General features: G+C 52.1%; 1 protein-coding gene across 2 annotated transcripts in view; it reads left to right on the plus strand.

Moving 5' to 3' along the window:
• TTC39C (tetratricopeptide repeat domain 39C) overlaps positions 1-24537 on the plus strand; it is a 55694-nt gene extending 31157 nt beyond the window's left edge. For both annotated transcript variants that reach the window (XM_064170618.1, XM_064170619.1), the window contains exons 5-14: positions 7722-8076; positions 9338-9506; positions 12115-12208; positions 13185-13292; positions 14395-14504; positions 15838-15961; positions 18793-18890; positions 19682-19786; positions 21943-21981; positions 23310-24537. In XM_064170618.1, coding sequence (XP_064026688.1) covers positions 7722-8076; positions 9338-9506; positions 12115-12208; positions 13185-13292; positions 14395-14504; positions 15838-15961; positions 18793-18890; positions 19682-19786; positions 21943-21981; positions 23310-23399 — 1292 coding nt within the window. In that variant the 3' untranslated portion in view covers positions 23400-24537. The remainder of the gene's footprint in view (positions 1-7721; positions 8077-9337; positions 9507-12114; positions 12209-13184; positions 13293-14394; positions 14505-15837; positions 15962-18792; positions 18891-19681; positions 19787-21942; positions 21982-23309) is intronic.
• Positions 24538-27270: the final 2733 nt, after the last annotated feature.

A 27270-nucleotide genomic window follows, 5' to 3' on the forward strand; every position in this document is an offset into this window, starting at 1 on the left:
ACCAGCAGTCACATTCATCTGGTTCTCCTTGCACATCTTGGAATCCTTTGCATGTTCCCATAGAGGCATTTGAGGTGATGGTAAGAAGATGGCTAACTCCTGCCTGCTTCTTGTGGCATGCAAGATAGAGGCTCTGAATCATAGAATCATAAAGGTCTTTTCCAAACAACACATTTTCATCTCATCTAGTCCAACCATTCTCTAACTATCAAGGCTGGGGCTAAACCATGGCCCTCAGCACCACAGCTCTGCTTCTCTGAAGCATCTCCAGGGATGGGAATTCAACCACCTTCCTGAACAGCCAGTGCCAGTGTTTGGGAACCCTTTCAGGGAAGAAGTTTCTTTTAGCATTCCAATTAAACCTCACCCACTGCAATTTAAGGTCATTTCCTCTCATCTTGTTACTTGGGAGAGGAGATAACCCCCACTTGGCTCCAACCTCTCAGGGAGCTGCAGAGAGCAGTGAGCTCTGCCCTCAGCCTCCTCCACACTAAACACCCTCAGCTGCTTCAAACCCTCCCCCAACTTTGTTGCCCTTCTCAGGACCTGCTCCAGCTCCTCAGTGTCCTTGGAGTGAGAGGCCCAAAACTGAACCCTGGACTCAAGCTTTGTCCTCACCAGTGCTGGGTGGAAGGGACAGTCACTTTCCTGGTCCTGCTCCTCATGCCATTCCTGACAGAAGGGCCAGGATGCTGATGGCCTTCTTGGCCACCTGTGCAGGCACTGGCTTCTGGTCAGCCATCTGTCCACCACCACCCACAGGTCCTTCTCTGCTGGGCAGTTTCCAGCTGCTCTCCCCCAATCCTGGAGCATTCCTGGGGTTGTTGTGAGCCAGGTGCTAGGACCCAGCACTTGGCTTTGCTAAACCTCATACAGCTGACCTCAGCCTGCCAATTCCCTTCTCAGAGCCTTCCTACCCTGCAGCAGCTCAGCACTCCCACCCAGCCCAGTGTCATCTGTGAATTCCCTGAGGGTGCACTCAATCCCCTCATCCAGATCACTGCTGAGTCAGGTCACCAGGGATGTCCCCCACACCCCACGTTCATGATGACCCAGGGGGAGGGCAAGCTGCCAGTCAAAGTCATTTCAGATGAAGTGTGTTGAAGCAGGAACTGCTGAATCAGTTCTTACTCTCTGGTCACCAGAGAGCATCTTTGCATGCCAATGAGGTCAGTGCTGTCGTGCTGAATACAGATCTCTGCACTCAGCCTTCTCTTGCATTCCTGGGTCTGCTATAATCTTTAAGCAGGTCTTCATCCAGAAGTTTGTGGGAAGTGTGGTCAAGGCCAGGCCCAAAGTGAGTGCCTTGCCAGCTTGTCCAGTTGAGGAAGAGTGAAAGGTTGCAGTTAGGCCTTTCACTCTTCCTCAACTGGAGAAGCTGGCAGGGACTTCAAAAGCTCATCCACTGGCTGAGCAGCTGCAAGGGACCAGGAAACTCAATGTTATTTGAAGTAATGTCATCTGATAACAGGGCAAGGGACAGCCAGTGGAAGCTGAGGCACAGCAAGGGCCATGGAAACATGAAGAGGAACTTTTTTCCCTGTGAGGGTGACAGAGCCCTGGCACAGCCTGCCCAGGGAGGTTGTGGAATCTCCCTCTTCTCTCAGGTGGCCAGCGCCAGAACAAGAGGACACAGCCTTAGGCTGCGCCAGGGGAGATTTAGGCTGGAGGTGAGGAGAAAGTTCTTCACTGAGAGAGTCATTGGACACTGGAATGGGCTGCCCGGGGAGGTGGTGGAGTCGCCGTCCCTGGGGCACTTTAAGGCAAGGTTGGACGTGGCACTTGGTGCCATGGTCTAGCCTTGAGCTCTGTGGTAAAGGGTTGGACTCGATGATCTGTGAGGTCTCTTCCAACCCTGATGATACTGTGATACTATGATACTATTCACCTGCCCAGCTGTGTTCCTGGGTGATCTGCTCTGGGTGATGCTGCTGTGGCAGGGGGGTTGGACTGGATGAGCTTTTGAAGTCCCTGCCAGCTCCTTACGCTCTGATTCTGTGATCTTCAGTCAAGGAGAGTAGGTTGTGGAGAACAAGTCCTGTAAGGAGTGGCTGAAGGAGCTGGGGTTGTTTAGCCTGGAGAGATGGAGGCTGAGGGGAGACCTCATTGTGCTCTACAGCTCCCTGAAAGGAGGATGCAGTGAAGCATAGGATGGGTTGGGTTGGAAGGAACCTTCAAATATCATCTAGTTCTGACCCCCTCCTGGAGGCAGGGGCATGGCAGAAGTGTTGGGGCTAGATGATCTTTAAGGTCCTTTCATAACCCTTCCCAGGTGAGGTGGGGGTTGGTCTCCACTCCATATTGTGGAGTGACAGGATGAGAAGTTGTGCCAGGGGAAGTTTAGGCTGGACATGAGGAAACATTTCTTGACTGGAAGGGTTGTCAAACCCTGAAAGAGGCTGCCCAGGGCAGTGGTTGGATTCTCATCTCTGGAGGTGTAAATGTGGTGCTAAGGGATGTGGACTTGGCAGTGGTGGCTTCATGGTTGGATGCAGTGATTTTAAAGGTCTTTTCCAGCTTTTAACAGTTCTGCATGGGGCTGGAAGGGACCCTCAAAGGGCATCTTGTCCAACCCTTCTGCAGTGAGCAGGGCCCCTCTGCTGATGTCTCTGATCTCTGATGCCTTCTGTGATGAGACCTGGGATCTTCCAAGCCGTGGCATCAGCAGTGGGTTTGAATCTAACAGAGAAACTGGGGAGGTCTTTCTGCCTGCTGTGCCTGTAGTGCTGCAGGAAGGTTTTCTTGCTATTTTGGATGCAGTTCTGGGGTTTGTGAGAGTATTTTCCCCTCTCCTGAAGCTTTTATCTTCTTTCATTATGTATTCTGCATAACTGGGTTGAGTGCTGTAACTGAGGGAGGTGTCTGCTGCTCTCCTCTCTTGTCTGCTGCTGAGGGAACAGGAGTGGGCAGCAGGTACTGCAGAGCATGCAGTGTATTTGGGTTACTCTGCTGAGTGAAAAATAGACCTGAAAGCTCTGGTTAAAATTCCAAGTGGTTAAATGTCACTTCAGATGCTGCTAGCTCCAGATTCATGGAATGGTTTGGGATGGAAGGGGCCTTAAGGATCACCCAGTTCCAAACCCCCACCATGGGCAAGGGTGCCTCATGCTAGATGAGGTTGCCCAGAGCCATGTCCAGCCTGGCCTTAACATCCAGGGATGAGGCTTCCACCACCTCCCTGGGCAACCTGTGCCTGTGTCCCACCACCCTCATGCTGAAGAACTTCTTCCTAACATCCAGTCTGAATATGCCCACTTCTAGGTTTGTGCTGTCACTACCTGGCAGCCTGACAGTCCCACAGCAGTTTCTTATAGCCCCTTTGGGTACTGGAAGGCCACAATGAGGTCTCCCTCTCCAGCCTGGCCTTGAACACTTCCAATCAGGGGACATCCATAACCTCCCTGGGCAACCTGTGCCAGTGTCTCACCACCCTCACTGCAAAGAATTGCTTCCTCATCTCCAGTCTCAGCCTCCCCCCTGCCAGCTTCAATCCATTCCCTCTTCCTATCACTACAAGCCCTTAGAAAAAGTCCCTGCTCAGTTTTCTTGCAGCCCCCTTGGTTCATTCTGCTGGCCCCAGCAGCTCATTTGGAGTGCTTTGTCTTTCTGATGATGTACAAACTATTTCATAGAATCATAGAATCAAGCAGGTTGGAAGAGAGCTCCAAGCTCCTCCAGTCCAACCTAGCACCCAGCCCTGGCCAAGCAACCAGACCATGGCACTAAGTGCCCAATCCAGGCTTTTCTTGAACACCTCCAGGGATGGTGACTCCACCACCTCCCTGGGCAGCCCATTCCAATGCCAATCACTCTCTCTGCCAGGAACTTCCTCCTAACATCCAGCCCATACTTCCCACGGCACAACTTGAGGCTGTGTCCCCTTCTTCTGTTGCTGGTTGTCTGGGAGAAGAGCCCAACCCCACCTGGCTACAGCCTCCCTTCAGGTAGTTTGTAGACAGCAATGAGCTCTGCCCTGAGCCTCCTCTGCTGCAGGCTGCACACCCCCAGCTCCCTCAGCCTCTCCTCACAGGGCTGTGCTCCAGGCCCCTCCCCAGCCTTGCTGCCCTTCTCTCAACTCCTTCCAGCACCTCAGCATCTCTCTTGAATTGAGAGCACATGTGTGTGAAGTCTCTGTGCAGAAACAAGAAGATGACCACTGATGTGAGTGGCACTGGAACAAAACCGTTGTTCAGAGGCAGACATTTCAGCTGAGTGGATGGGCAGGAGCTGTCTTGTGTTTCTCCCCCTGGAGCAGCTTGACAAGAAGCATATGATGCCATGCAAGCTGCTTTCTCATGTGCCTGGCAGAGTTTACATTCTCTTTCCCACCCTCCTGGCTCTCTTACAGATCATTTCATCACAAAGTTAGTCAGGTGGCAGCTTAGGTTAGCTTCCCACAGCAGTACTGAGCCACACTCCCCACTGCTGGCAGGAGTCTGGACTGCTTTTTGTGCTGGGCAGTCAGCTTAGGGATTGGGCTTGAATGGAGTTTTTTTGATTTCAAAAGGCAGAATTCATTCTTGCAATGAGTTAGGTTGGCTTTCTGTATCCAAGGTGTTAGGGTGATGCTGCTGTGTAGTGAGCTCTTGATGCCAGGGTGCTGTGCTCAAGCTGTGCTTGCTTCCCATGTCCTGGCTTTCCCATCTGATGCAAGCCCTCAGTAGTTAGCTGCTAGCAGAAACTGTCACAGAATGCTTTGGGTTGGAAGGGACCTTAAAGATCATCCAGTTCAACCCTCTTGCCATGGGCAGGGGCACCTCCCACCAGCACAGCTTGCACAAGGCCCCAGCCAGTCTTCCTTTCAACACTTCCAGGCTTGGAGCCTCCACAAGTTCACCTGGTCCAGTGCCTTGCCACCCTCATGGGCAAGAATTTCTTCCTAATGGCTCATCTAAATCCAGCTTCTTCCGGTTTGAAGCCATCACCTCTCATCCTGTCACTCCATGCCTGTGGCAAAACTCCCTCCCCAGCTCCCTTGGAATCCCTTCAGGTACTGGCAGGCTGCTCTGAGGTCTCCCTGAGCCTTCTCCAGGCTGAACAATCCAAGCTCAGTCTTCACAGGAGAGGCTCACCAGCTCTGAGCATCTTTACAGTCCTCCTTTGAACCTGCTCTGACAGCTCTGTGTCCTACTTGTGCTACAGGCTCCAGAGCTGGCCCCAGCACTGCAGGTGAGGTCTCAGCAGAGGGGCAGAGTCCCCTCCCTCTGTCTGCTGTTTGTGCTGCTGGGGATCAGCCCAGCCACACAGCTGGCTCTGGGCTACCAATGCATGGTACTGGCTCATGTTGAACTCCTCCCTGGGCAGCCTGCAGTCCTCCTCCTTAGCACTGCTCTCTGCCCGTTCTGCAGCCAGCCTGGGTCTGGGCTGACCCAGGTGATTTGCTGAACTCCAGGAGCTGGCACTGGCCTCCTCTCAGCTGCAGGTGTCTGCTTTTACAGAATGAGCCAGGTTGGAACAGACCTCTAGGGTCATCAGTCCAACCTGTCACCTAACCCTGCTGGCACTGAGTGCCTCATGCAGCCTCCTCTTAAACTCCTCCAGGCACAGAGACTCCACCACCTCCCTGGGCAGCCCATTCCAGTGCCAATCACTCTCTCTGACAACAACTTCCTCCTCGCATCCAGCCTAGACCTGCCCTGCCACAGCTTCACACTGTGTCCCCTTCTTCTGTTGCTGCTTGCCTGGCAGCAGAGCCCAACCCCACCTGGCTACAGCCTCCCTGCAGGCAGCTGCAGGCAGCAATGAGCTCTGCCCTGAGTCTCCTCTGCTGCAGGCTGCACACCCCCAGCTCCCTCAGCCTCTCCTCACAGGGCTGTGCTCCAGGCCCCTCCCCAGCCTTGCTGCCCTTCTCCAAACACCTTCCAGCACCTCAGCATCTCTCTTGAATTGAACGGTCCAGAACTGGACACAGTTGGTACTTGCAGGTCCAGCCTGTGTTGGTGTTTGGCTTATCCCTTGCCATTATCCCAGGCTGTGCTGGCACTGAGTGCTCAATAAGCAGGCAGGTCTCTGTGGGTAACACCTTTCTTTACCCTGCTGTACAGAGGGGGATGAGCCTGACAGTCACTCCTTCTCAACTGAGAATGCTTAAGCCCAGCTATATAGAGAAGTTTAGCTCCCCAGCTTGCATTTGGAATTGAGTAAGTTGGGCAACTGGAAAATGGTGTGAAGACCTTCTCAGTTATGCCTTTGTTGTGGTCTTCCCGTGCTGTTTAATGCTAAGGTGTTCATGGGAGAGGCTGGCAATTGGTGAAGTTGAACAATGAGATTGTTCAATCCTATTATCTGTCCCAAAGGAAGAAGTTTGCTTTGTGTTTTCCCATCAGCTCTCTTTTGACATCGTTGGGGGCTTAAGAGGTCTAATCTCTTCTCCATTTGCCAGGCAGCCTTTTCATCTCCACTCTGCAGTGGAGCAGAATCCAACACAGAGTTCTTTGATCTCTCTCTTTCTCCCTGGCTCTTGTCTTGCTGTAGGGCTGCAGGGTTTGTCCCTTTGTGTTGCTTGCTGGGTTTAAAGTCCCTGGTTGAAAAGCTCTAGAGTTAGTAGTGCCCAATAGAAAAGATCAGACGTGGCCTGAAATTGTGCCAGGGGAGGGTTAGGTTGGAGAGGAGGAAAAATGTCTTTGGTGTAAGTGTGGCCAGGGATTGGCAGAGGCTGCCCAGGGAGGTGGTGGAGTGCCCATTCTTGCAGCCCCTGTGGCCATGGTGGTGTTAGGACTTTATGATCTTGGAGGTCTTTTGCAACCCAAATTGTTCCATGAATCTCTGATCTCTGTGAGAGGATGGGAGCTGTTAGAAAATCCTTTATACAGGAAGCCAATGCAAACAGAGCATCCTAGGATGTGCCAGTTCTCTACTGTGGGGCTGCTGCAACACTAACCCAGCTTGCCCAGGGAGGTGCTGGGGTCCCCATCCTTGGAGATGTTCAAGGTCAGGCTTGATGGGGCTCTGAGCAGTCAGATGTAGTTGGGGATGTTCCTGCTCACTGCAGGGGATTTGGACTAGGTGACCTGGAAGTGTAGCCAGCAGGATCAGGGAGGGGATTCTGCCCCTCTCCTCTGCTCTGACCATACCTGCAGCACTGCCTCTTGTTCTGGAGCCCCCAGCACAAGAAGGACCTGGAACTGCTGGGGAGGATCCAGAGAAGGCCATGGAGGTGATCAGAGAGCTAGGGAAGCTCCCCTGTGGGAACAGATTGGGAGAGTTGGGGCTGTTGAGCCTGGAGAAGAGAAAGCTGCAGGGAGACCTTAGAGCAGCCTGCCAGTGCCTGAAGGGACTCCAAGGACTTTAGACGGGGGAAATGGATCAAAGCTGGAAGAGGGGAGATTGAGACTGGAGATGAGAAATTCTTTGCAGTGAGGGTGGTGAGACACTGGCACAGGTTGAGGGTGGTGAGACACTGGCACAGGTTTCCCAGGGAGGTTGTGGAGCACAGAAGCACCGAATGCGATCAAAGATCGCATTCGGTGCTTCTGTGCTCCACAACCTCCCTGAAGGTGTTCAGCACCAGGTTAGATGAGGCTGTGCTGGTAAGAGGTGTCCCTGCCCATAGCAAGGGGTTGGAACTGTTTGATCTTTAATGTCCCAAGCCAAACCGTTCTGTGGCTCTATGAGCTGTGGAGATCCCTTCCAGCCCCTATCCGCCCTGCGATTCATCAGCCTGCCGCTCGCTGCGCTCCTCTCCTGACACCTGTGGTTGTTGTTCCTCCCTTTCCTCTCAGCATACATCAAAGGTGGGTGGATCCTCCGAAAAGCCTGGAAGATTTACAACAAGTGCTACACAGACATTAACACCCTGCAGGAAATCTATCAGAAGAAAACAGCTCAGGAGCCCTTGCCTTGTGATGCTGCAAATGATAATCATATTGCTGCAGAAGGTGTAACGGAGGATGCCCTAAACAGACTGAAAGGTGCTGTTAGCTTTGGATATGGACTTTTTCATCTTTGCATATCCATGGTGCCCCCAAACCTGCTCAAAATCATCAACCTGCTGGGTTTTCCTGGAGACCGCCTACAGGGGCTTTCTTCACTGATGTATGCAAGTGAAAGTAAGGACATGAAGGCCCCTTTAGCTACGTGAGTAGCTATATTGCAATGCTTTGGTAGATAACTTAGTGCTAAAAGGGAGTAAAACTGGAAAGCAAAACCAGAAAGTTGATGTTGCTGTAAAGGAAACGACAGCAGGTAAAAAGGAACTTGCAGCTGCTTGTTTTAACGTACCCTGGTTTAAGTAGGTTCCTCACTTGGCAATGTAGGAGAGCTCTCTGCTGGTAGTTGTTGGTACCTGGTTGGGTTTCCTGGCGGTGTTTTGCTGTGGTCTTCGATACCTGCTGTTGGGAGTCTCTCAGCCAAGTAAGTAAAGCACCTCCTGAAGGCTGAGGGCATTTACCTGGCTTATGCTCTGCCCTGTTTGGAGCAGACACTGTTGGGTGTGAGTCACTGATGTCCCTTAGCTCTTTACCCTCACTGTTAAGCAAAGATCTTTCCCAGGCTGATTGTAGCACCTGCCCTGAGACTCTTCCCAGAGTGGTTTGTGTGTGCTCATTTTTTTTTAGCCCTCAGCCTTCAGCTGGTTTCTCAAAGGGAAGGCTTAGCCCAACCTGGTTTAAAGTGCCCTCAGAAATGGGGTTGGCATCTCCCAATGAATGCTTTTATGACTGGACCTCCTGAAAGCACCATCAGGTGTCACTTCTGAAAGGCTGGCAGCAGAGCCCAAAGAGAGTTACACTTCTGATTGGTTAAAGATTAAATGGTCCTGCTGATTTGTTCTTCCTCACCTCTGGGGAAGAAAAATTCTATGCTTAAGGGTGTTTGCCTTCTTCAGATGATCTTGGACAGCCTTCAGCTCTCCCCTTACCACCAGGAGTGCTGGAGGTGGCGTGGATGTCCCTCCTGAACCCAGGCCATGCTCCTTTTTGGTGGCTGATTTTAAGTGCCTGCTGCTGCTGCTGTGTTCAGTTTTGTTGGTGATTTGCTGTGGAGTATTTTTTTTTCCCCCCCTCCCCTCTCCAGCAGACAATTAGCTTCCAAGTGTTCATTGTGGGGTGCTCCTTTTTGAACATGCAGAGTTGTAAAGCTCAGCTGAGCTGCTTGGATGCTGTCAACTCCATTTTTACGTGACCTTTGGGTAGCATGCACTGAGTGCTGCGTTCGGGTGCAAGCTGGGAGTACCTTTCTGCGTGGCAGTAGCAGGATGTTTGCTTTAAAGCCAGGCTGTAGGAAGAAAAGATGAATGTCTTTGTCTCTCAGAACAAGTATCAAATCTCCCTGTGCAGAAGGTTGCCCTTCCACTCCTGTTCATGAGCTGTAATCCTTCTTACTCTTCTCTTCCTTTTAGATTAGCTCTCTTGTGGTACCACACTGTTGTTCGTCCCTTTTTTGCCCTCGATGGCAGTGATAACAAAGCAGGATTGAAAGAGGCAAAAGAAATTCTTGCAAAGAAAGAATCTGCTTATCCAAACTCCTCTCTCTTCATGTTCTTCAAGGGGAGGATACAGCGATTAGAGGTATTGCATCCCTGTTTCCTTTGGGCTCTGTTCTCCTCCCCACCTTTTGTTCTCCTCCCCACCTTTTGTTCTCCTCCCCACCCTTTCGTTGTTTCTCTTGTTTTGACGTTTCACTGCCGTGAAGAAGCTGTGCAAGGTGCAACAAATTGTGGCTAAAGATGCAGGTGCAAGGTATGACAGCATAGTAGGGCTGGGAAGTGACCCCTGGAGATCCACCCCCCTGCCAGAGCAGGATCACCTAGAGAAGATCACACAGGAATGCGTCCAGGTGGGCTTTGAGTGTCTTCAGGGACTCCATCACCTCTCTGGGCAGCCTGCTCTAAGGCTCCAGCACCCTTAAATTAAAGCAGTTCCTCATGTTTAGATGCAACTTCCTGTGGGCAAGTTTGTGCCTCTCAGCCCTTGTCCTGTCACTGGGCACCAAGGAACAAGAAGAGAGAAGGGAGGATGAGCACTTAGAATCATACAAGCATAGAATCATAGAAGCAAGCAGGTTGGACGAGAGATCCAAGCTCAGCCAGCCCAACCTAGCACCCAGCCCTGCCCAACCAACCAGACCATGGCACTAAGTGCCCCAGCCAGGCTTGGCTTCAACACCTCCTGCCATGGCCACTGCACCACCTCCCTGGGCAGCCCATTCCAATGCCAATCACTCTCTCTGCCAACAGCTTCCTCCTAACATCCAGCCTCAACCTGCCCTGCCTCAGCTTCAGGCTGTGTCCCCTTGTTCTGTTGCTGGCTGCCTGGCAGCAGAGCCCAACCCCACCTGGCTACAGCCTCCCTGCAGGCAGCTGCAGACAGCAATGAGCTCTGCCCTGAGCCTCCTCTGCTGCAGGCTGCGCACCCCCAGCTCCCTCAACCTCTGCTCTCCTTCCCTAGCTCCAGGTTCACATACCAGACCTGCTCTTTGATCTGATCAGTGGCACTTGAAAATTACTTGTCAGCTGCTCAATACATTTGTGGCTCTGTGCACAGGGAAGAGCTTTGGGTCTCTGCTGCCTTCCTTATGCTATCAATAGCTCTTTGAGTTTTGCTAGCAGAGCTGAAATCCAACTGTTCCCTGCTGACTCTGCAGCATTTCTCTTCCCCTTTTCATCTTGTGCGTTGTTTGCTCATGTGCAGCTAATCCTCTGCAATGGTTGCCCTCAAATGGCTGCTTTTGCTTTTAAGAGGTCAGAGCAGGATGTTTGCTGTTGCTGAGGGGGAACTCTGACCTCTGCAGAAATGCATTCACTGGAAAGGTGTTGCAGAATATTACTCAAACACTTCAGCAGCCTCTTGCCTTTGGCTGAGTTGTTCTTTAAGAACCGGTGACAAGGCAAGCTGGTGGTGAGAGCTTTGCACTGCTCAGCTCCTAGCTGCTGCTTCTGTCTGACCAGAAGATGTGCAGAGCAGCTGCTTTGCTCTGGCACTGGTCACTGGCAGCTGTGTGCTGGCTGCAGCCAGAGCAGGGAGAGCAGCAGCACAGGGAGGGGATTCTGCCCCTCTGCTCTGCTCTGCCCTCACCTGCAGCACTGCCTCCAGCTCCGGGGCCCCCAGCACAAGAAGGACCTGGAGCTGCTGGAGAGGGTCCAGAGGAGGTAACGAAGATGCTCAAAGGGCTGGAGGAGCTACCCTGTGGGGACAGGCTGGGAGAATTGGGGCTGGAGAAGAGAAGGCTGCAGGGAGAGCTTAGAGCAGCCTAGCAGTGCCTGAAGGGGCTGCAGGAGAGCTGGGGAGGGACTTCTGACAAGGGCTGAGAGTGGCAGGACATGGGACAATGGATTGACTCTGTCAGAGGGGAGGTTGAAACTGGAGGTGAGGAAGAAATTCTCTGCAGTGAGGGTGCTGAGACACTGGCACAGGTTGCCCAGGGAGGTTGTGGGGCACAGAAGCACCCAATGTGATCAAAGATCACATTGGGTGCTTCTGTGCCCCACAACCTCCCTGGAGGTGTTCAGGACCAGGCTGGATGAGGCCTTGAGCAACCTGTTCTAGTGTGAGATGTCCAAGCCTATGGCAGGAGGTTGAAACTGGCTGAGCTTTGAGGTCCCTTCCAACCTAACCCATTCTCTGACCTGGGGCTGACTGGCCTGAAGAAGAGCAACCTGAGAGGGGATCTGATCAAGGATGGAGAGCAAGAGGCTGGGACCAGACTCTTCTCAGTGGTTCCTAGTAACAGGACAAGGGGCATTGGGCAAACTGGAACCCAGGAGATTCCATCTGAACAGGAGGAGAAACTTCTTTGGTGTGAGGGTGCTGAGCCCTGGAGCAGGCTGCCCAGAGAGGTTATAGAGACTACTTCTCTGGAGAGAATCCAAACCCCAGTGGACATTGTGAGCCTGGACAACCTGCTCTGCCTGACCCTGCTTTAGCAGGGTGGGGGTTGGACTGGATGATCTCCAGAGGTCCCTTCCAGCCCTCACCATGCTGGGATTCTGTGTGTCTCCTTCATCTCATCAAACCAGAGGCTGCAAACTGGGTGGCAGCAGTTGAAGTTTGTAACAAGAGAGTTGCTCTTCCATACCTGTTAACAGAAACCTGGATGGTTACTTTCTCAGCATCACATTGCACATTTCAGTCATCTGAATTGGTTGGTTTTTTTTCCCTCTTCTTTCACTCTTGCCAGTGTCAAATCAACAGTGCCTTGACCTCCTTTCACACTGCTTTGGAACTTGCAACAGACCAAAGGGAGATTCAACACGTCTGCTTGTATGAAATAGGTGAGTTGGATGTGTTTGCACTCCAGGGAGCTCATTGGAGCTGGAGGAGGGGAGATTGAGACTGGAGCTGAGGAAGAAGTTGTTTGCAGTGAGGGTGGTGAGACACTGGCACAGGTTGCCCAGGGAGGCTGTGGAGCACAGAAGCACAGAATGCAGATGACACCAGGACAGCTGCTCCTAGCTTGGTGTCATCCGCAAGCTCACTGATGCTGGACTCAAGCCCCTGGTGCAAATCATCAATCAAGATATTGACCAGGACTGGGTCCTTATCAATGTCTACATATCTGAGGGGTGGGTGTCAGGAAGGTGCCAGGCTCTTCCTGCTGGTGCCCAGTGATAAGATGAGGAATGATGGATGCAAGCTGGAGCACCTCATTGTGAGACCTCTTTACTGTGAGGGTGACCTAGCTCTGGAGCAGGCTGCCCAGAGAGGTTGTGGAGACTCAGAACCTGTCTGGATGTGTTCCTGTGTGGCCTGCCTTAGGTGATCCTGCTCTGGCAATGGTCTCTGGAGGTCCCTTCCAACCCCTTGGTATGCAGTGATTTCCCTGTGGCTTTGAAGCAGGCTTTGCACATCTGACAGCAGTTTGTTTTGGTTCTCACTTTCTGACTTGCTGCTGTAGCTTGAACTAGCTCCACTGAATGCCACAGATGGGTTGGGTTGTGGGCACCTTACAGACCATCTATTCCCAACCCCCTCTGCCTAATCCACCAGCACAGCTTGCTCAAGGCCTCACCCAACCTGGCCTTGAGCACCTCCAGGCAGGGCACATCCACAGCCTCCCTGAGCAACCTGTTGCAGTGTCTCACCAGCCTCACTGCAGAGAATTTCTGTCTGATCTCCAGCCTCAGTTTCCTGTCTTCAGCTCACAGCCATTGCCCCTCTTCCTGTCACTCCCTCTCCAGCCTGGCTGTCCTGTGCTGCTGACAGCAGATCTGAAGTGCTGTGCTTTCTCTGCCTCTGCTTTGTTTTTAGGTTGGTGCAGCATGATCGAGATGAATTTCAAAGATGCATTTGAATCCTTTGAGAGGCTTAAAAACGAGTCCAGGTGGTCCCAGTGCTACTATGCTTATTTAACAGCAGGTGAGTGCACTCAGTCTGGTGGAGAGGGGATCAGTCAGTGACCTAAGAGGCTTTTGGCACTGGTTTGTGTTGGGCAACTTGCTAGGGCAGGTTGTGCCTTCTCCCTGCCTGCTGCCTCTGGGGCTTTGTGCCAGGCTTGGCTTTCATGATGGTGTTTGTTTGTGTGCTGCACACTTGCATGCACACTCATGCCTGAGGACTTCCTCTCTCCCCCACCTCTCTCCTTCTGGATGTAGATGCAATTCTGGTTACCAGTGTTGTGACAGGTCCTGTAGCTGTACTGCAGAGGTGCCATGAGGCAGTGCTCAGAGGTTAGGTGGGTATAGTTCTTGCCATGTGTCTGAGTGGCATCCTGGGGGGCATATGTGGCCAGCAGGTCAGGGGAGATTCTCCTGCCCCTCTGCACTGCCCTTGTGGGACCACTACTGGACTGCTGTGTCCAGTTCTGGGCTCCCCAGTTCAAGAGGCACTGGAGAGAGTTCCAAGGGAGGCTACGAGGATGCTGAAGGGACTGGGCCCTCTGTGTGATGAGGAAAGGCTGAGAGCCCTGGGGCTGGTTAGCCTGCAGAGGAGAAGGCTGGGAGGGGATCTGAGCAAGGTCTATAAATATCTGAGGGGTGGGTGTCAAGAAGAAGGGGTCAGGCTCTTTTCAGTGGTGTGCTGTGATAGGGCAAGGGGCAGTGGATGTCAACTGGAACTCAGGAAGCTCCATCCTGAGGAGAAACTTCTTTGGTGTGAGGATGCTGCAGCCCTGGAGCAGGCTGCCCAGAGAGGGTGTGGAGTCTCCTTCTCTGGAGACTTTCAGATCCCACCTGGATGTGTTCCTGTGTGACCTGCTCTGGCAGAGGGGATGGACGCAATGATCTCCAGAGGTTCCTTCTAACCCCTGCCACTCTGTGATTCTATGAGAAAGAATCACTCTCTGGTCACAGTGGGCACCTAGGGGAGCTGGATTCTGCATCATGGTCAAAGCCTCAGTCCAGAGCCTTTCTGGGGGCCAGTGTGGGCTGTGCTTTTCTGCAGCCATATGATGTCTTACCTTGGTTTCTCCTGTTTCATCTCCCAGCAGCCTTAACACCTTTTTGTTTCTCTGCTCTTGCAGTGTGTCAAGGAGCCACTGGTGATGTCAGTGGTGCTCAGAACGTGTTCAAGGAGGTCCAGAAGCTTTTCAAGAGGAAAAACAATCAGATTGAGCAGTTCTCAGTGAAAAAGGTTTGGCTGAGCCCAGGCTGCAGTGGGTCAGTGCAGCAATCGCACGGGGGGCTTTGGCTGGCTCCTTTAGCAGTGCTGCTTTCTCCAGGCTGCCTCTGGTTTCTGCTGTGCTGCTCCTGTAGGGTCAGTGGGAAGGCTTCAGATGGCAAAAGGATCATGACATGTATTTGAAGGCCCTAGCAAAGGAAATGGGAATTAGCTGCTGACTTTACAGCTAAAGAGAACAACAGGATTCTGCTGCTGCCTTGCTGGTTTTCCTAATGCTTTGCCTTTCTGCCTCCTTCTTCTCTGTTTGTCAGAGCTGTAGTTTTTTTTGAAGGCTGGGAGTTGTCAAAGAGATATCTCCCAAGTGATGATTTTGCAGATGTTCTTTGCAGATGTTCTGCTGAGACCCCACCTTGTGTCCAGGTCTGTGTCCCCTGCATAAAAGGGCCACAGAGCTCCTGGAGTGAGGCCAGAGGAGGGTACAGAGATGCTGCCAGGGCTGGAGAAGCTCTGCTGTGAGCAAAGGCTGAGGGAGCTGAAGGTGTGCAGCCTGCAGAGGAGAAGGCTCCAGGGGGACCTTAGAGCTGCTGCCAGTGCCTGAAGGGATCCTGTGGGAAGGCTGCAGAGAGACTTTTGCTGAGGGTGTCTGGAGACAGGACATGGGGAATGGTTTGGAGCTGAGGCAGAGCAGGGTGAGAGTGGAGCTGAGGAAGAAGTTTTTCAGTCTGAGCATGGTGAGGCTCTGGAACAGGCTGCCCAGGGAGGTTGTGGCTGCCTCCTTTGTGGGGGTGTTCAAGGCCAGGATGGATGCAGCCTTGAGCAGCACAGAACCATTCAGGCTGGCAAATCCCCTCAGGATCACCAAGCCAAACCCATATCCCTACTCTACAAGGTGCACACTAAAACATAGCCCCAGGCACCACATCCAACCCTTCAAACACACCCAGGGTTGGTGAATCCACCACCTGCCTGGGCAGCACGTTCTAGTGCCTGACCACTCCTGCTGGGAAAAAAACCATTCCCTAAATGGTCTGTAAGGTCCCTTCCCACCTGAGCCATTCTGTGACTCTGTTTCAGTCAGTGGGTACTTGAGGTTGTGCAGTGCAATAAACCAGATCAGTCTGCATGCAGGAAAGCTTTGGTTTAAGTCCCTGAGTGAGCTCTGCAGTGAACTGAAAGGTTTGGCTTAGTCTTAAAGCCTTTAGGTTACCACCTGCTGTATTTTGATGGCTCTGTGGGATGCTTTCATGGGGACAGAGCTGGTTTGTGTTGTGTTGCCAGTGAAGAGTGTGTGCCTGTGAAGGGGCAGCTGACAGATCTCCCTTCCCTCTTTCTCCTTGCTTTGCAGGCAGAGAGGTTCAGAAAACAAATGCCAACAAAAGAGCTCTGTGTGCTGGCCTCCATTGAGGTGCTGTACTTATGGAAGGCCCTTCCAAACTGCTCCCTCTCCAACTTGCAGCATATGAGCCAAGGTACAAAATGCCTCCTTCCTTCCTTTGTTTGCTTTGGTTATAATTGTCTTCTGTTGTGTGGAGCTGCTGATTGTTGCAGCATGAAAAGTTCAGCCTCTGTGTGTCTCTCACAGTTAAACAGCTTCAGTAGCCAAAGGGTAAGTGTGGATCCCTAGAATGGATTGGGTTGGAAGGGACCTTGAAGGGACACCTCCCACCAGCCCAACTTGCTCAGGGCCTCATCCAGCCTGGCCTTGAACACCTCCTGGTGCAGGACATCCACAGCCTCCTTGGGCAACCTGTGCCAAAGTATCACCACCCTCACTGCAGAGAATTTCATCCTAATCTCCAGTCTCAATCTGCCCTCTCCCAGCTTCAAACCATTGCCCCATGTCACTGCAAGTCCTTGTCAAAAGTCCTTCCCCAGCTTTCTTGTAGCCTCTTTCAGGTACTGGAAGGCTGCTCTAAGATCTCCCTGCAGCTTTCTCTCTCATCCTGCTGCTCTCCCTGCTTTGGATGCAGCTCAGCACAAGGCTGCCTTCTGGGCTGCCAGTGACCATTGCCAGCTTATGTTGAGTTTTTCATCAGCTGCCACCTCCAAATCCTTCTCCTCCACACTGCTTTTGAGCTATTCCTCTCCCAGCCTGGGTTTGTGCTTGGGATTGCTCTGACCCAGGTGCTGGACCTTGCTCTTGCTGAACTTCATGAGGTTGGCTTGGGCCCAGATTTCAAGCCTCATGGTGAGGTCATAACAGTTCTTTTTCCTTAGTTTTGTTCCTCTTCTCTTGCACAGTTGGGCTGTAGTTTGCCTGGCAAGTTCCCAGGCTTCTCTTCAGGGCTAGAAGCTGACTAGGAATGAATTTGTGTCCACAGATTCTGTGAGGCCTGGGAGTTGACAGCCCTGAGTTGTGTAATGTCCAAAGGCTTCCCAGACTCACAGCAGCATTCAGGCTGGCAAAGCCCCTCAGCACCAAGCCCAGCCCAGATCCCTACCCTGCAAGGCTCACCCTAAACCAGAGCCCCGAGCACCACACCCAGACAACCTTTAAACACATCCAGGGTTGGTGACTCCACCACCTTCCTGGGCAGTCAAATCTCAGTTTTTCACAGCTGTCATAGTTGGGTTATGGGTTAAGAGTCACCAGTGGTGCCCCGCTGGGATCAGAGCTGGGCACAGTCCTGTACAGTACAAATGAGGATCTGGACCAGGGGATTGAGTCCAGCAGCAGTGAGTTTGCAGATGACACCAAGCCAGGAGCAGCTGTGGAGCTGTTGGTGGGAGGAGAGCCCTGCAGAGGGACCTGGCCAGGCTGGATGGGTGGGCAGAGGCCAAGGGGATGAGACTGAACAAGGCCAAGTGCAGGGTTCTGCACTTTGGCCACAACAACCCCAAACAGCACTACAGGCTGGGGCCAGAGCAGCTGAGAGCAGCCAGGCAGAGAGGGAGCTGGGGGTGCTGGCAGAGAGGAGCTGCAGAGGAGGCAGCAGTGCCAGGTGGGCAGCAGAGCCAGTGGCATCCTGGGCTGGCTCAGGAGCAGTGTGGGCAGCAGGACAAGGGAGGTTCTTCTGCCCCTGTGCTCGTCTAGAGATGGTTACATGCATTGGGAAGCAGCAGTACTCAGCTGAGCACAGTCTGTCCCTGGCTTGTGGTCAGGCTCAGGCCTGGCAAATAAGCCCTGTGCCCTCTTCAGCACTGTGAGTGGGGTTGCCAAAATAGCCTCATCTGGGTGCTTTAGTCCAGATTTTTCTCTGCCTATCACTTGGCTTCAGTTCAGAACAAATGAGCTTTGTCTGAGCTTTGTCATCTCTGGAGGTGTTCCAGAAACATGGCCATGGCATGGTTTACTGGCCATGGTGGTGTTGGGTTGAGGGTTGGATGACCTTGGGGAGGGCTCTCTCAGCCAAAACCATTCTGTGATTCCATGAAGTGCTCCTGGTAACTTGGTCTGTGTATTTTTTCTTTCAACATACAGCACAGACCATTTTCCCATAGCACTTGAAGGAGGTGATTATCACAGGCTCACAGGGTGTTAGGGGTTGGATGGGACCTCTGGAGAGCTTCCAGTCCAAGATCCCTGCCAGAGCAGGAACAGAGAATCCAGCACAGGTCATGCAGGAACACTTCCAGACAGCACTGGAAAGGCTCCAGAGAAGGAAACTCCACAACCTCTCTGGGCAGCCTGTGCCAGGGCTCTGGGACTCTTACACTCAAGAAGTTCTCCTTGTGCTGAGCTGGAACCTCCTGTACTGCAGCTTCCATCCATTGCTGCTTGTCCTGTCCCAGGGAGCAGTGAGCAGAGCCTGTCCCTGTCCCTTCCTTCCTGACCCCCAGCCCTCAGCTATTTACAGCCATTGCTCAGATTCCCTCTCAGCCTTCTCCTCTCCACACTAACCAACCCCAGGGCTCTCAGCCCTTCCTCATAAGGCTTAACCTGACCTTCTAGTGAGCGTTTGAAAGCCAGGAGAGCTGGATCCTTCACCTCTGCTGAGGAGAACACACCAACTGCCTCAGACCTCAGCCTGCTCATTGCTGTCAGGAATTGTTCTCATCAGTGAACAGGGTGCTTGGTGATCAGGTTCATGCAAAATGGACTGGATTTCAAAGGAGCCAAATCATAGAATCATAGAATCAAGCAGGTTGGAAGAGACCTCCAAGCTCATCCAGTCCAACCTAGCACCCAGCCCTATCCAGTCAACTAGACCATGGCACCGATGCTGCTTGTTCATAGATATATGTTACTGTTGTCTCCTTTTCCTGCTTAAATGCACTCATCAGACTAAAGGTGACAAAGTTGTTGCCTAAGGAAGGTTTTCAGTCCATCTGCTTTGTTCACTGGAGTCTTTTCATGCAGCTTGTCAGGATGTTGATGATTCATCAGCTGTTGGGTTGAGGAATTTGCTCCTTGGTGCCATCCACAAGTGCTTAGGAAATTCTGAAGATGCTGTCCAGGTGAGTTGTCAGTTGATGGTGTTCTGTTGAGCAGTCAGTGTTGCTGAGTGAGAGTTAGGCAAGCCTTGAGTTCTCAGTGCTGTTGGTGGTTCTGTTCTCTGAGTTCCAGCAGAGCATGGCAGATTCTTGCCAAATCTCCTGGTTCAGCATGTCTGAAATGAAGTGGCAGTGCTGACCCCTTGGAGGGCAAGAAGGGACTGCAGAGGCACCTGCCCAGGCTGAGGCCAGTGAGATGAGGTTCAAGGCCAAGTGCTGGGTCCTGCACTTGGGCCACAACACCACCAGGCTTGGAGCAGAGTGGCTGGAAACTGCCCAGCAGAAAAGGACCTGGGGGGTGATAGCCGAAGGTGAGCCAGGGTGAGCCCAGGTGGCCACCAGCCTCCTGGCCTGGATCAGAAGTAATGTGGCTAGCAGGAGTGGGGAAGTGGTTGTCCTGTACTGAGCACTGGTGAGGCCACACCTTGAGTGCTGGGTTCACCTCTGGGCCCCTCTCTCCAAGAAGGACACTGAAGGTTTTTGTTAGATCTGTTGAATATCAAGTTGGAACTCTTGAGGCAACCAAGACAGCACTGTGTGGAAATCCAAACTAAGGACTTAGCTTTGGTCCAGCAGCGTTGCTGAAAGTGTCTGGGTCCTTGCTTCAAGGTCCTGTACTGCTGGAAACTGCTGCTGTGTCCTCAGTTTAGCTTTGAGCTGACTTCTGGTTCTGGAAGTTGTGGGCTTCCTTAGAGTACCAAGCAGGCAGTTTCAGTCTGTTGGTGCAATCTCTTTTCTGGTCTCTCTCCTTGCAGTGCTTCCAGCGAGCTGCTAAAGACGAGTTGTGCCATCAGAACAACTCCTACGTCCAGCCCTATGCTTGCTATGAGCTTGGCTGCCTTCTCCTGGACACCCCAGAGGTAAGAGCATGACCTGTGTCACAGAGCCACAGCAGCATTCAGGCTGACAAAGCCCCTCAGAAGTACCAAGCCCAGCCCAGATCCCTACTCTGCAAGGCTCACCCTAAACCATAGCCCCAAGCACCACAGCAAAGCGACTTTTTAACACACCCAGGGTTGGGGACTCCACATTCCCTGAGCAGCACACTCCATTCCCTGACCACTCCTGCTGGGAAAAATGTTTCCTACTGTGCAGTCTAAACCAACCCAGTGGCTGCTTGAGGCCATTCCCTCTGCTTCTGGCACTAATTTCCTGTGAGCAGAGCCCAGCAGCAGCCTCTCCACAGCCTCCTTTCAGGCAGCTGCAGACAGTGCTGAGCTCTGCCCTCAGCCTCCTCTGTTTCACACCAACCATCCCCAGCTCCTTCAGTCTCTCCTCAGCAGATTCACTCTCCAGGCCCCTCACAGCTTCCCTGCCCTCCTCTGCACTGGCTCCAGCACCTCCACATCCCTCTTGTACTGAGCTGCCCCAGACTGAACACAGCACTGCAGCTGTGGCCTCCCCAGAGCAGAGTCCACAATCCCCTCCCTGCTGCTGCTGGGCACAGCACTTCTGACCCCAGCCAGGATGCCTTTGGCTTTCTGTGCCACCTGGGCACTGCTGGCTCACATTCAGCTGCTTGTCCATTACACCCCCCAGGTCCCTTCCTGCCAGCAGCTTTCCAGCCACACTGCCCCAGGCCTGGAGCACTGCTTGGGGTTGTTGTGGCCCAAATGCAGGACTTGGCACTTGGCCTTGTTGAAGCTCATCTCATTAGCATTGGCCATGGAGCCAATCTATGCAGAGCCTCCCTACCCTCATGCAGGCCTACACTGCCACTTGACTCAGTGTCATCTGTGAGCTGACTGCTGACACTGTCTGCATCAAGGGCATCAATAAAGATGTCAAACAGAAGTGGTCCCTACATGAGCCCTGAGCAACACCACTTGTGCCCAGCTGCCAGCTGGGTTTAGATCCACTGACCACCACCCTTTGGGCCCTTCTGCCCAGCAGAGCTGTGCTCAGCCAAGCCAGCAGCAGCCAGTTTGGCCACAAGAATTCTGTGGGGAGCAGTGGCAAAGGCTTTTCCAGAGTCTGGGTGGACAACACCCACAGCCTTTCCCTCTCCCAGTGGTCATCTTGACATGAAAAGAAATGAGGTTGGTCAGGCAGGACCTGCCCTTCACGAGCCCCTGCTGGCTGGGCCTATTTGGAAACTCAGAGAATTGTTTGGCTTGGAAAAGCTTTTAAAAAGCTTTTTAACAGCAGTTCTGTGGTTCCATGGTTACACTGCAGTAACCTTTTGTGACTTAAACCTGGAAGGAGCAGAAGTAACTCTGTTACCAGTGAGTGGCTTTGCTGCAGCCTCCTTTGTTTCCCTGTGCATCATTGCAGCTCACCAGCAGCAGCTTGCATTTAAAAACCAGGCAGATGCAGTTCTGCATTTCTGGGGTGCCTCATGACTGCTTCTGGTTTCCTGATTTGAGAGAGTTCTGTCTGCCCAGGGCCTTGCTTTAAGGCAGAGATGCCATGCTAGCCTGCCCAGGCCATGCCCTGAAAGTGTGTTTGGTGGCATCACCTTGAGTGTTGTGTCCAGGGCTGGGCTCCTCAGTTCTCCAGAGAGATAATGAGGTGCTGGAAGGTGTTGAGAGAAGGGCAGCAAGGCTGGGGAGAGGCCTAGAGCACAGCCCTGTGAGGAGAGGCTGAGGGAGCTGGGGGGGTGCAGCCTGCAGCAGAGGAGGCTCAGGGCAGAGCTCATTGCTGCCTGCAGCTGCCTGCAGGGAGGCTGTAGCCAGGTGGGGTTGGGCTCTGCTGCCAGGCATCCAGGGACAGAAGAAGGGGACACAGCCTGAAGCTGTGCCAGGGCAGGTCTGGGCTGGATGTTAGGAGGAAGTTGTTGTCAGAGAGAGTGATTGGCATTGGAATGGGCTGCCCAGGGAGGTGTCGGAGTCGCCGTGGCAGGAGGTGTTGAAGGGAAGGCTGCATGAGGCACTTGCTGCCAGGGGTTAGTTGATCAGAAGGTGTTAGGTGCTAGGTTGGACTGGATGATCTCAGAGGTCTTTTCCAACCTGCTTAGTTCTGTGATCCTGTGATCCATCTGCAGCCTGTTCCTAACACAAGGTTGGTTTTCTTGCAGACTGTGCCAAGAGGCAAAACCTTACTTCTGCAAGCCAAGGTAAGGACTGAGACATTTTCACACTGCTGTTTCTGCCATGAGTGCACTCAGGAGCTTGTGTTCTGTGCAGCCTGGGGGCAGGGAATGGAGTCTTGAGTGTTGGTGTCCCTTAACCTCCAGCACTCATGTAGCTGTGCATTAATGCATGAGATAGAGACTGTGGCATGGAGAACCAGGCCAAAGTTGTCAACTGAGTTTTAGCTACAGGAAAGTTGAGAACTCTTCACTCCTTGTCTGTTCCATCTGGTTCCTGCCTTGGTGCGGAGAAATGATACCAGTGCAATGAAATAGATGCAAAGAGTTACAAACCAGTGTGGAACCCAGCTGCTGCTGGCAGTCAGTCACCATCTCCACTGGTGCTGTGGCAGAAGTCCCAGGCTGGACTCCCCAGCAAGTGGGAACCAGTCAGGAGCTGCTTTCTGAAATTGGATTCAGGATCACACAGACTGGGATCAGAGGCAGAGCAGAGAGCGTGCTGCTCAGACAGCAGCCCCTGGAGAAGAGGCCTGACCCTGGATAAGGAACAAGACCTCCATGGGCTGCAATCCCTTGGTGGTCACTTGAGGGTCACCTCTCCTACCTGCTCCTCCCTGCAGGAGCCACCTCTGACTTCCTGCAGCCCAAGGTGGCATACAAGCTGTGGCAGTGCCCTTGCCCTGCAGCCCAACCCTTGGTGCTAGCTCTGCCCATCAGGTTCTCACTGCTGGCAGCAGCCCCTGGCTGTGCAAACCTGCCCTGAGCTGCAGGAGGTGCTGGCCCTGGGCAGAGACTGAGCTGAGCAGAGCCAGCTCTGCTCTGGGTCACAGCAGCACAGCCACGTTGGGATATTGGAGAACTTTTGGACTGTCAGGAGTTCCTTGGTGCTGTTCCAGGCACGTTGGGACCCCAGCAGCATGCTGGGACTGGGAGCCTTCTGCTCTCCTCACCAGCGTGGCATTTCTGCCTGAAGTGTGTGGGGATGTCACAGCAGCCTTCTGCAGCTCACCTCTGCCCTCCAGGCTGTTGTGACATGACTTAAGTGTAGAACCTTGCAAGCAGCCTTCTGCAGCTCACCTCTGCCCTGCAGGCTGCTGTGACATGACTTAAGTGTGGATCTCTGCACTTGGCCTTGTTCAGTCTCATCCCCTTGGCCTCTGCCCACCCATCCAGCCTGGCCAGGTCCCTCTGCAGGGCTCTCCTCCCCTCCAACAGCTCCACAGCTGCTCCTAGCTTGGTGTCATCTGCAGACTCACTGCTGCTGGACTCAATCCCCTGGTCCAGATCATCAATGAAGATGTTGAAGAGGACCTTCTGTTGCTAACAGTCCCTTGCTGGTTTTGTCCCCCCAGGAGGAGTTCAGTGGCTATGACTTTGAGAACAGACTGCACGTCCGCATCCACGCAGCCTTAGCCTCCCTGAGGGAAGTGGTGCCGCAGTGACGCGCAGGACATCCTGCCCCCCCCTCCTCTCCCCCAGTTTCTGCACTTTAAGATGAAGCAGAAGAAGAAAGCTGTTGGGAAGATCAGCTTTCCTTCTGCCAACCACTTGTGCCAGAGACACTTTGCTGTGGTGTGGTCACAGTTGGTGTGGCTTAGTAAAACGTGACAGCTTTCCCTGGGAGTCGAATCAGGCAGGCAGAAGGTGAAGGGACTTTGGGTTCTTAACTCTTCAGGTTGTCTTTTGTTGCACCCAGGCTGCACACAGTCGCTTGTGACTGCCTGGGGGAGCCTACATAAGCACAGGTGATGTTCTTCCACAGTACTGGCAGGTGGGATTTAATGTTTTTTACCTTCTAAAATAGACCTAGGTCCAAAATAGGCTAAGGAGAGGATGTCTGGCTTTGATTTGAACAGCACAAGAAAAGGAGGTGGTGGCAAGGGTGGAAGTTGGGAATGGTCAGAACAGCTTTTCTTCTGTTTTTCAGCCAATTAGCCAATCCACAGGAAGAGGAAAACTGTTTAGCCACAAAGAAAAAGCAAGCAGATCTTACTGAATTGCAGCATCTTAGGTCAGTGACTTCATGCTGAGTGCTGTATGGATTTGAAACTTTATACTCCTCTCCCTTTTTAAGTCCTTTCCTCCCCAGCCAGCTCTTGTTTTGTCAGTGTTTAGGATCTCTGCTTCTGGAACATTCCAGCCCAGAGTTTGTTGTTTGCTATACAGTTAGTGTGGGCAGCACTTGTGCCTGCTCTTCAGATTCTGGCTGTTATGGCAGGGACAAGAGCTTGACACAGTTTTCATTCAAGCTGCTGCATCTTCACAGCAGTGACCTTTAAAGGTATTAAAAAACCCAAGCAAAGGGAATGAACTGAATGCTGGATTCAGCAGAGCTCCTTCTGAGGATGGATTTGCAGGGATTGGACTCCCATGGGCACTTAGATGGAGAAGTTCATGGTGCAGTAGGTCAGAGCTGGCACTCAAGTGTCAAGGAGGGAGTTAGTGTAGCTGAGTCAAACATGCTTCAGGGCCTTGGCTGAAGAGGGAAGGATGGATGTGGCTTCAGCTCACCTTTGCCTCTCAAAGTGAGGGCAATGCAGAGGAAGGTCACACACCAGGTGTCTTTTTTGCTCTTACTTCAGTTTGAGTGATGTTGCACTGAGTCTGGCCTGACTTCCCCTGCAAAGCCAGCAGGGTTTCTGAGGTGGAGCTGGGTGGAGAAGGCCTTGATCTGAAGAGGAGGTGCTGGTTGTCAGTGTTCTGGGGAGGAATGTGGGATTGGGTAGCCTCATTTGAGTGCTGGAAGTAAGATCTGACACTGTGCTAGATGATTAGAGGTGGCTTTATTTGCTCTCTTTCTTCTGGATGTTATTGCAATTTAGAAGCTTTTCTGTTTTTAATCCCTGGTATGTGCTTTTAGTAACCAGTTTAACTTCTAGGCACTTGGCCACATGATTACCTGTCACAACATTACCAACCCCCCTCAAAACAGGAATGGATTGTCTATTGTTAAGTAATTATATGTGATCCATTGCTGTGCTGGGAGGCTTTGGTAAATTTAAGCAACTCTCAAAGTCAGCTCCCAAAAAGTCCACTCACAGAATTAACCAGGCTGGAAAAGACCTTTGAGATCACTGAGTCCAACCTATCACCTAACCCTTCTAATTAACTAGACCGTGGCACTCTTAAAGCCAACTCTTAAAGCCAGCTCTGAAAGGCAACTTTAAAGTCAACTCTTGAAGCCAGCTCTTAAAGCCAGTTCTTAAAGCCAATTCTTGAAGCCACCTCTTAAGGTCAGGTCCTGAAGCCATCTCTTAAAGTCAGCTCTCAAAGCCACCTCTTAAAGCCAGCTCTTAAAGCAAATTCTTAAAGCCACCTGTTAAAGTCAACTCTTAAAGCCAGCTCTTAAAGTCAACTCTACTCTTTAAGCCAACATTTGCATCCAGTGTTGCTAATTTTAGAACAGCCAAGCCCCCAGATCTCCTTTGGTAGTTAGACCACTGCTAGGCTATCCCAAGTCTCTATGGTGTTAAAATGTAGTTGGAATAGCTCAGAGAGCTTAGAAGTTTTTATCCTGCCCATGGAATTCTGTTAACCCTTGGCCATCTGTGTGCTTGTCTGTAGCTTGCTTTGGCTACTTTTGGCTGCACCATCTCCTGCTGCTTGACCTTCATTAATGCCATATTCTAGGAAAGGAGCTTTTAAAGCAGCTTCTGATTGGAAATCTGCCCAGCAAGTGAGTCGAGTTCTGTTGCTTTGCCAAGCTAAGGAGACTGAATGCCCTTGGAAGTAGTTATCCAAAAGCCTTATCTTTCCTTTTGGTCAGGTTGCCTTAACCAGGTCCTAAACTAAAACTTTTGGCTTCCCTCCACCTTCCCCTTTTTGCTTTGTAGAATGTGTTGCCAGAGGTGGAGAGCTTGCCCTCACCTAACCTTCATGGATTTGCTTTTGAGGTTGCATCTAAAGCAAGACTGATATGGAGGAGAAGAGCCTTGCCCTGTTAGGCAGGCCGAAGGCAGTGGTGGAGACTCCTGACTTTCCCTCTGGAACGACACAGTTGCTGCTATGAAAGGCATTCCTAGAGCAGTGAGACGCTTCTGGTGCAGCTCCTGGAGGAGAGACTCCCTGAAGAGCAGTTTTATTGTCCTGGGTGTGCTACAGGTGGCACACTGGGGGGGCTTGGTTTGGCTTAGGACAGTAATCTTGAGTCCTTAAATGAGTGTTCCACCTTATTTGGTGAGTCCAAGTAAGCACTGACTAGAAAGTGTAGTGTATATATAGTGACTACTTAGAGTTCAAATCATGATTTCAGAGGTGGGAATCTCCTTCTGCCCTGACTGTTCCATGTGGTTTCAGGCAGAGGCACAGTCCCTGTGGGCTGTAAGTAGCCATGGTGCACACTGACAAACACTGCTTACAGCAAACCTCAGCCTGGGCTTGCCCAGGACACACCTGCATGCCCTTAGTGTTGGGCTCTACGTACTGGAGCAAAGCTGGAGTAGATTTACTGAGGGGCCTCTTCTCAGCAGGCCAGCAGTGAAGGCTGGAAGGACACCACACATCCATCTGACAGCTCCACCCTGTGCCAGCTGCAGCTCAGCTCTTCTGTGCATTTAGCAGCTCATCACTCAAGTACAACTGCTTCCACCTTCATCGGGGGTTTTCTTCTCCTTGGGGGAGAATCTCCTGCCTTGTAAATGTCAAATGGTTTCTCTTTAATGTTAGATTGTGCCTGTGATGAGGAAAAGAACATTCAGTTGGGTGGTTTTGTGTCAGCTGCTGAGTTTTTCTACCTGGGAACTCGGAGGCATGGTCTAATAGCAATAATGGGATGTGCATCTTGCTAGTTAATGTCTTCAGACTCTCTCTGCTGTGTCAGGTCTTTTGTTTTTGTTGCTGGTGATGCAGTTTTTATCTCATTTCCAAGACCTAAGAGTTTTTAGCTGTCACCAGGTGGCAGATTTCTTGTGGTGTACTGTAAATGGTGTTAATTTACAGAACTTGGCACTTTTATATTCCTGAGTAAAATTAAAAGGACCCTGGCCATGAGTTTTGCTCCTTTGCTCTTTGAGTTTGTCTTTGCTTTTAATTGGTGACCTCCTGGAGAAGGCTGGGACAGCTTCTGGGATGTCAAGAGACTCTCTAACCGTGTCAGCAGTTACCTCAGCCGTTGTTCTTCCAGGGTGCTGATAATCTCCTGCTTCAGGCAGTAAGTTACATGTGTGCTGTTGAATCATGGAGTCATAGAATCAGCCAGGTTGGAAAAGACCTCCAAGCTCAGCCAGCCCAACCTAGCACCCAGCCCTGGCCAAGCAACCAGACCATGGCACTAAGTGCCCCAGCCAGGCTTGGCTTCAACACCTCCAGGCACAG

The sequence above is a fragment of the Pogoniulus pusillus genome, chromosome 34, assembly GCF_015220805.1.
Source record: "Pogoniulus pusillus isolate bPogPus1 chromosome 34, bPogPus1.pri, whole genome shotgun sequence".
NCBI classification, from domain to species: domain Eukaryota; kingdom Metazoa; phylum Chordata; class Aves; order Piciformes; family Lybiidae; genus Pogoniulus; species Pogoniulus pusillus.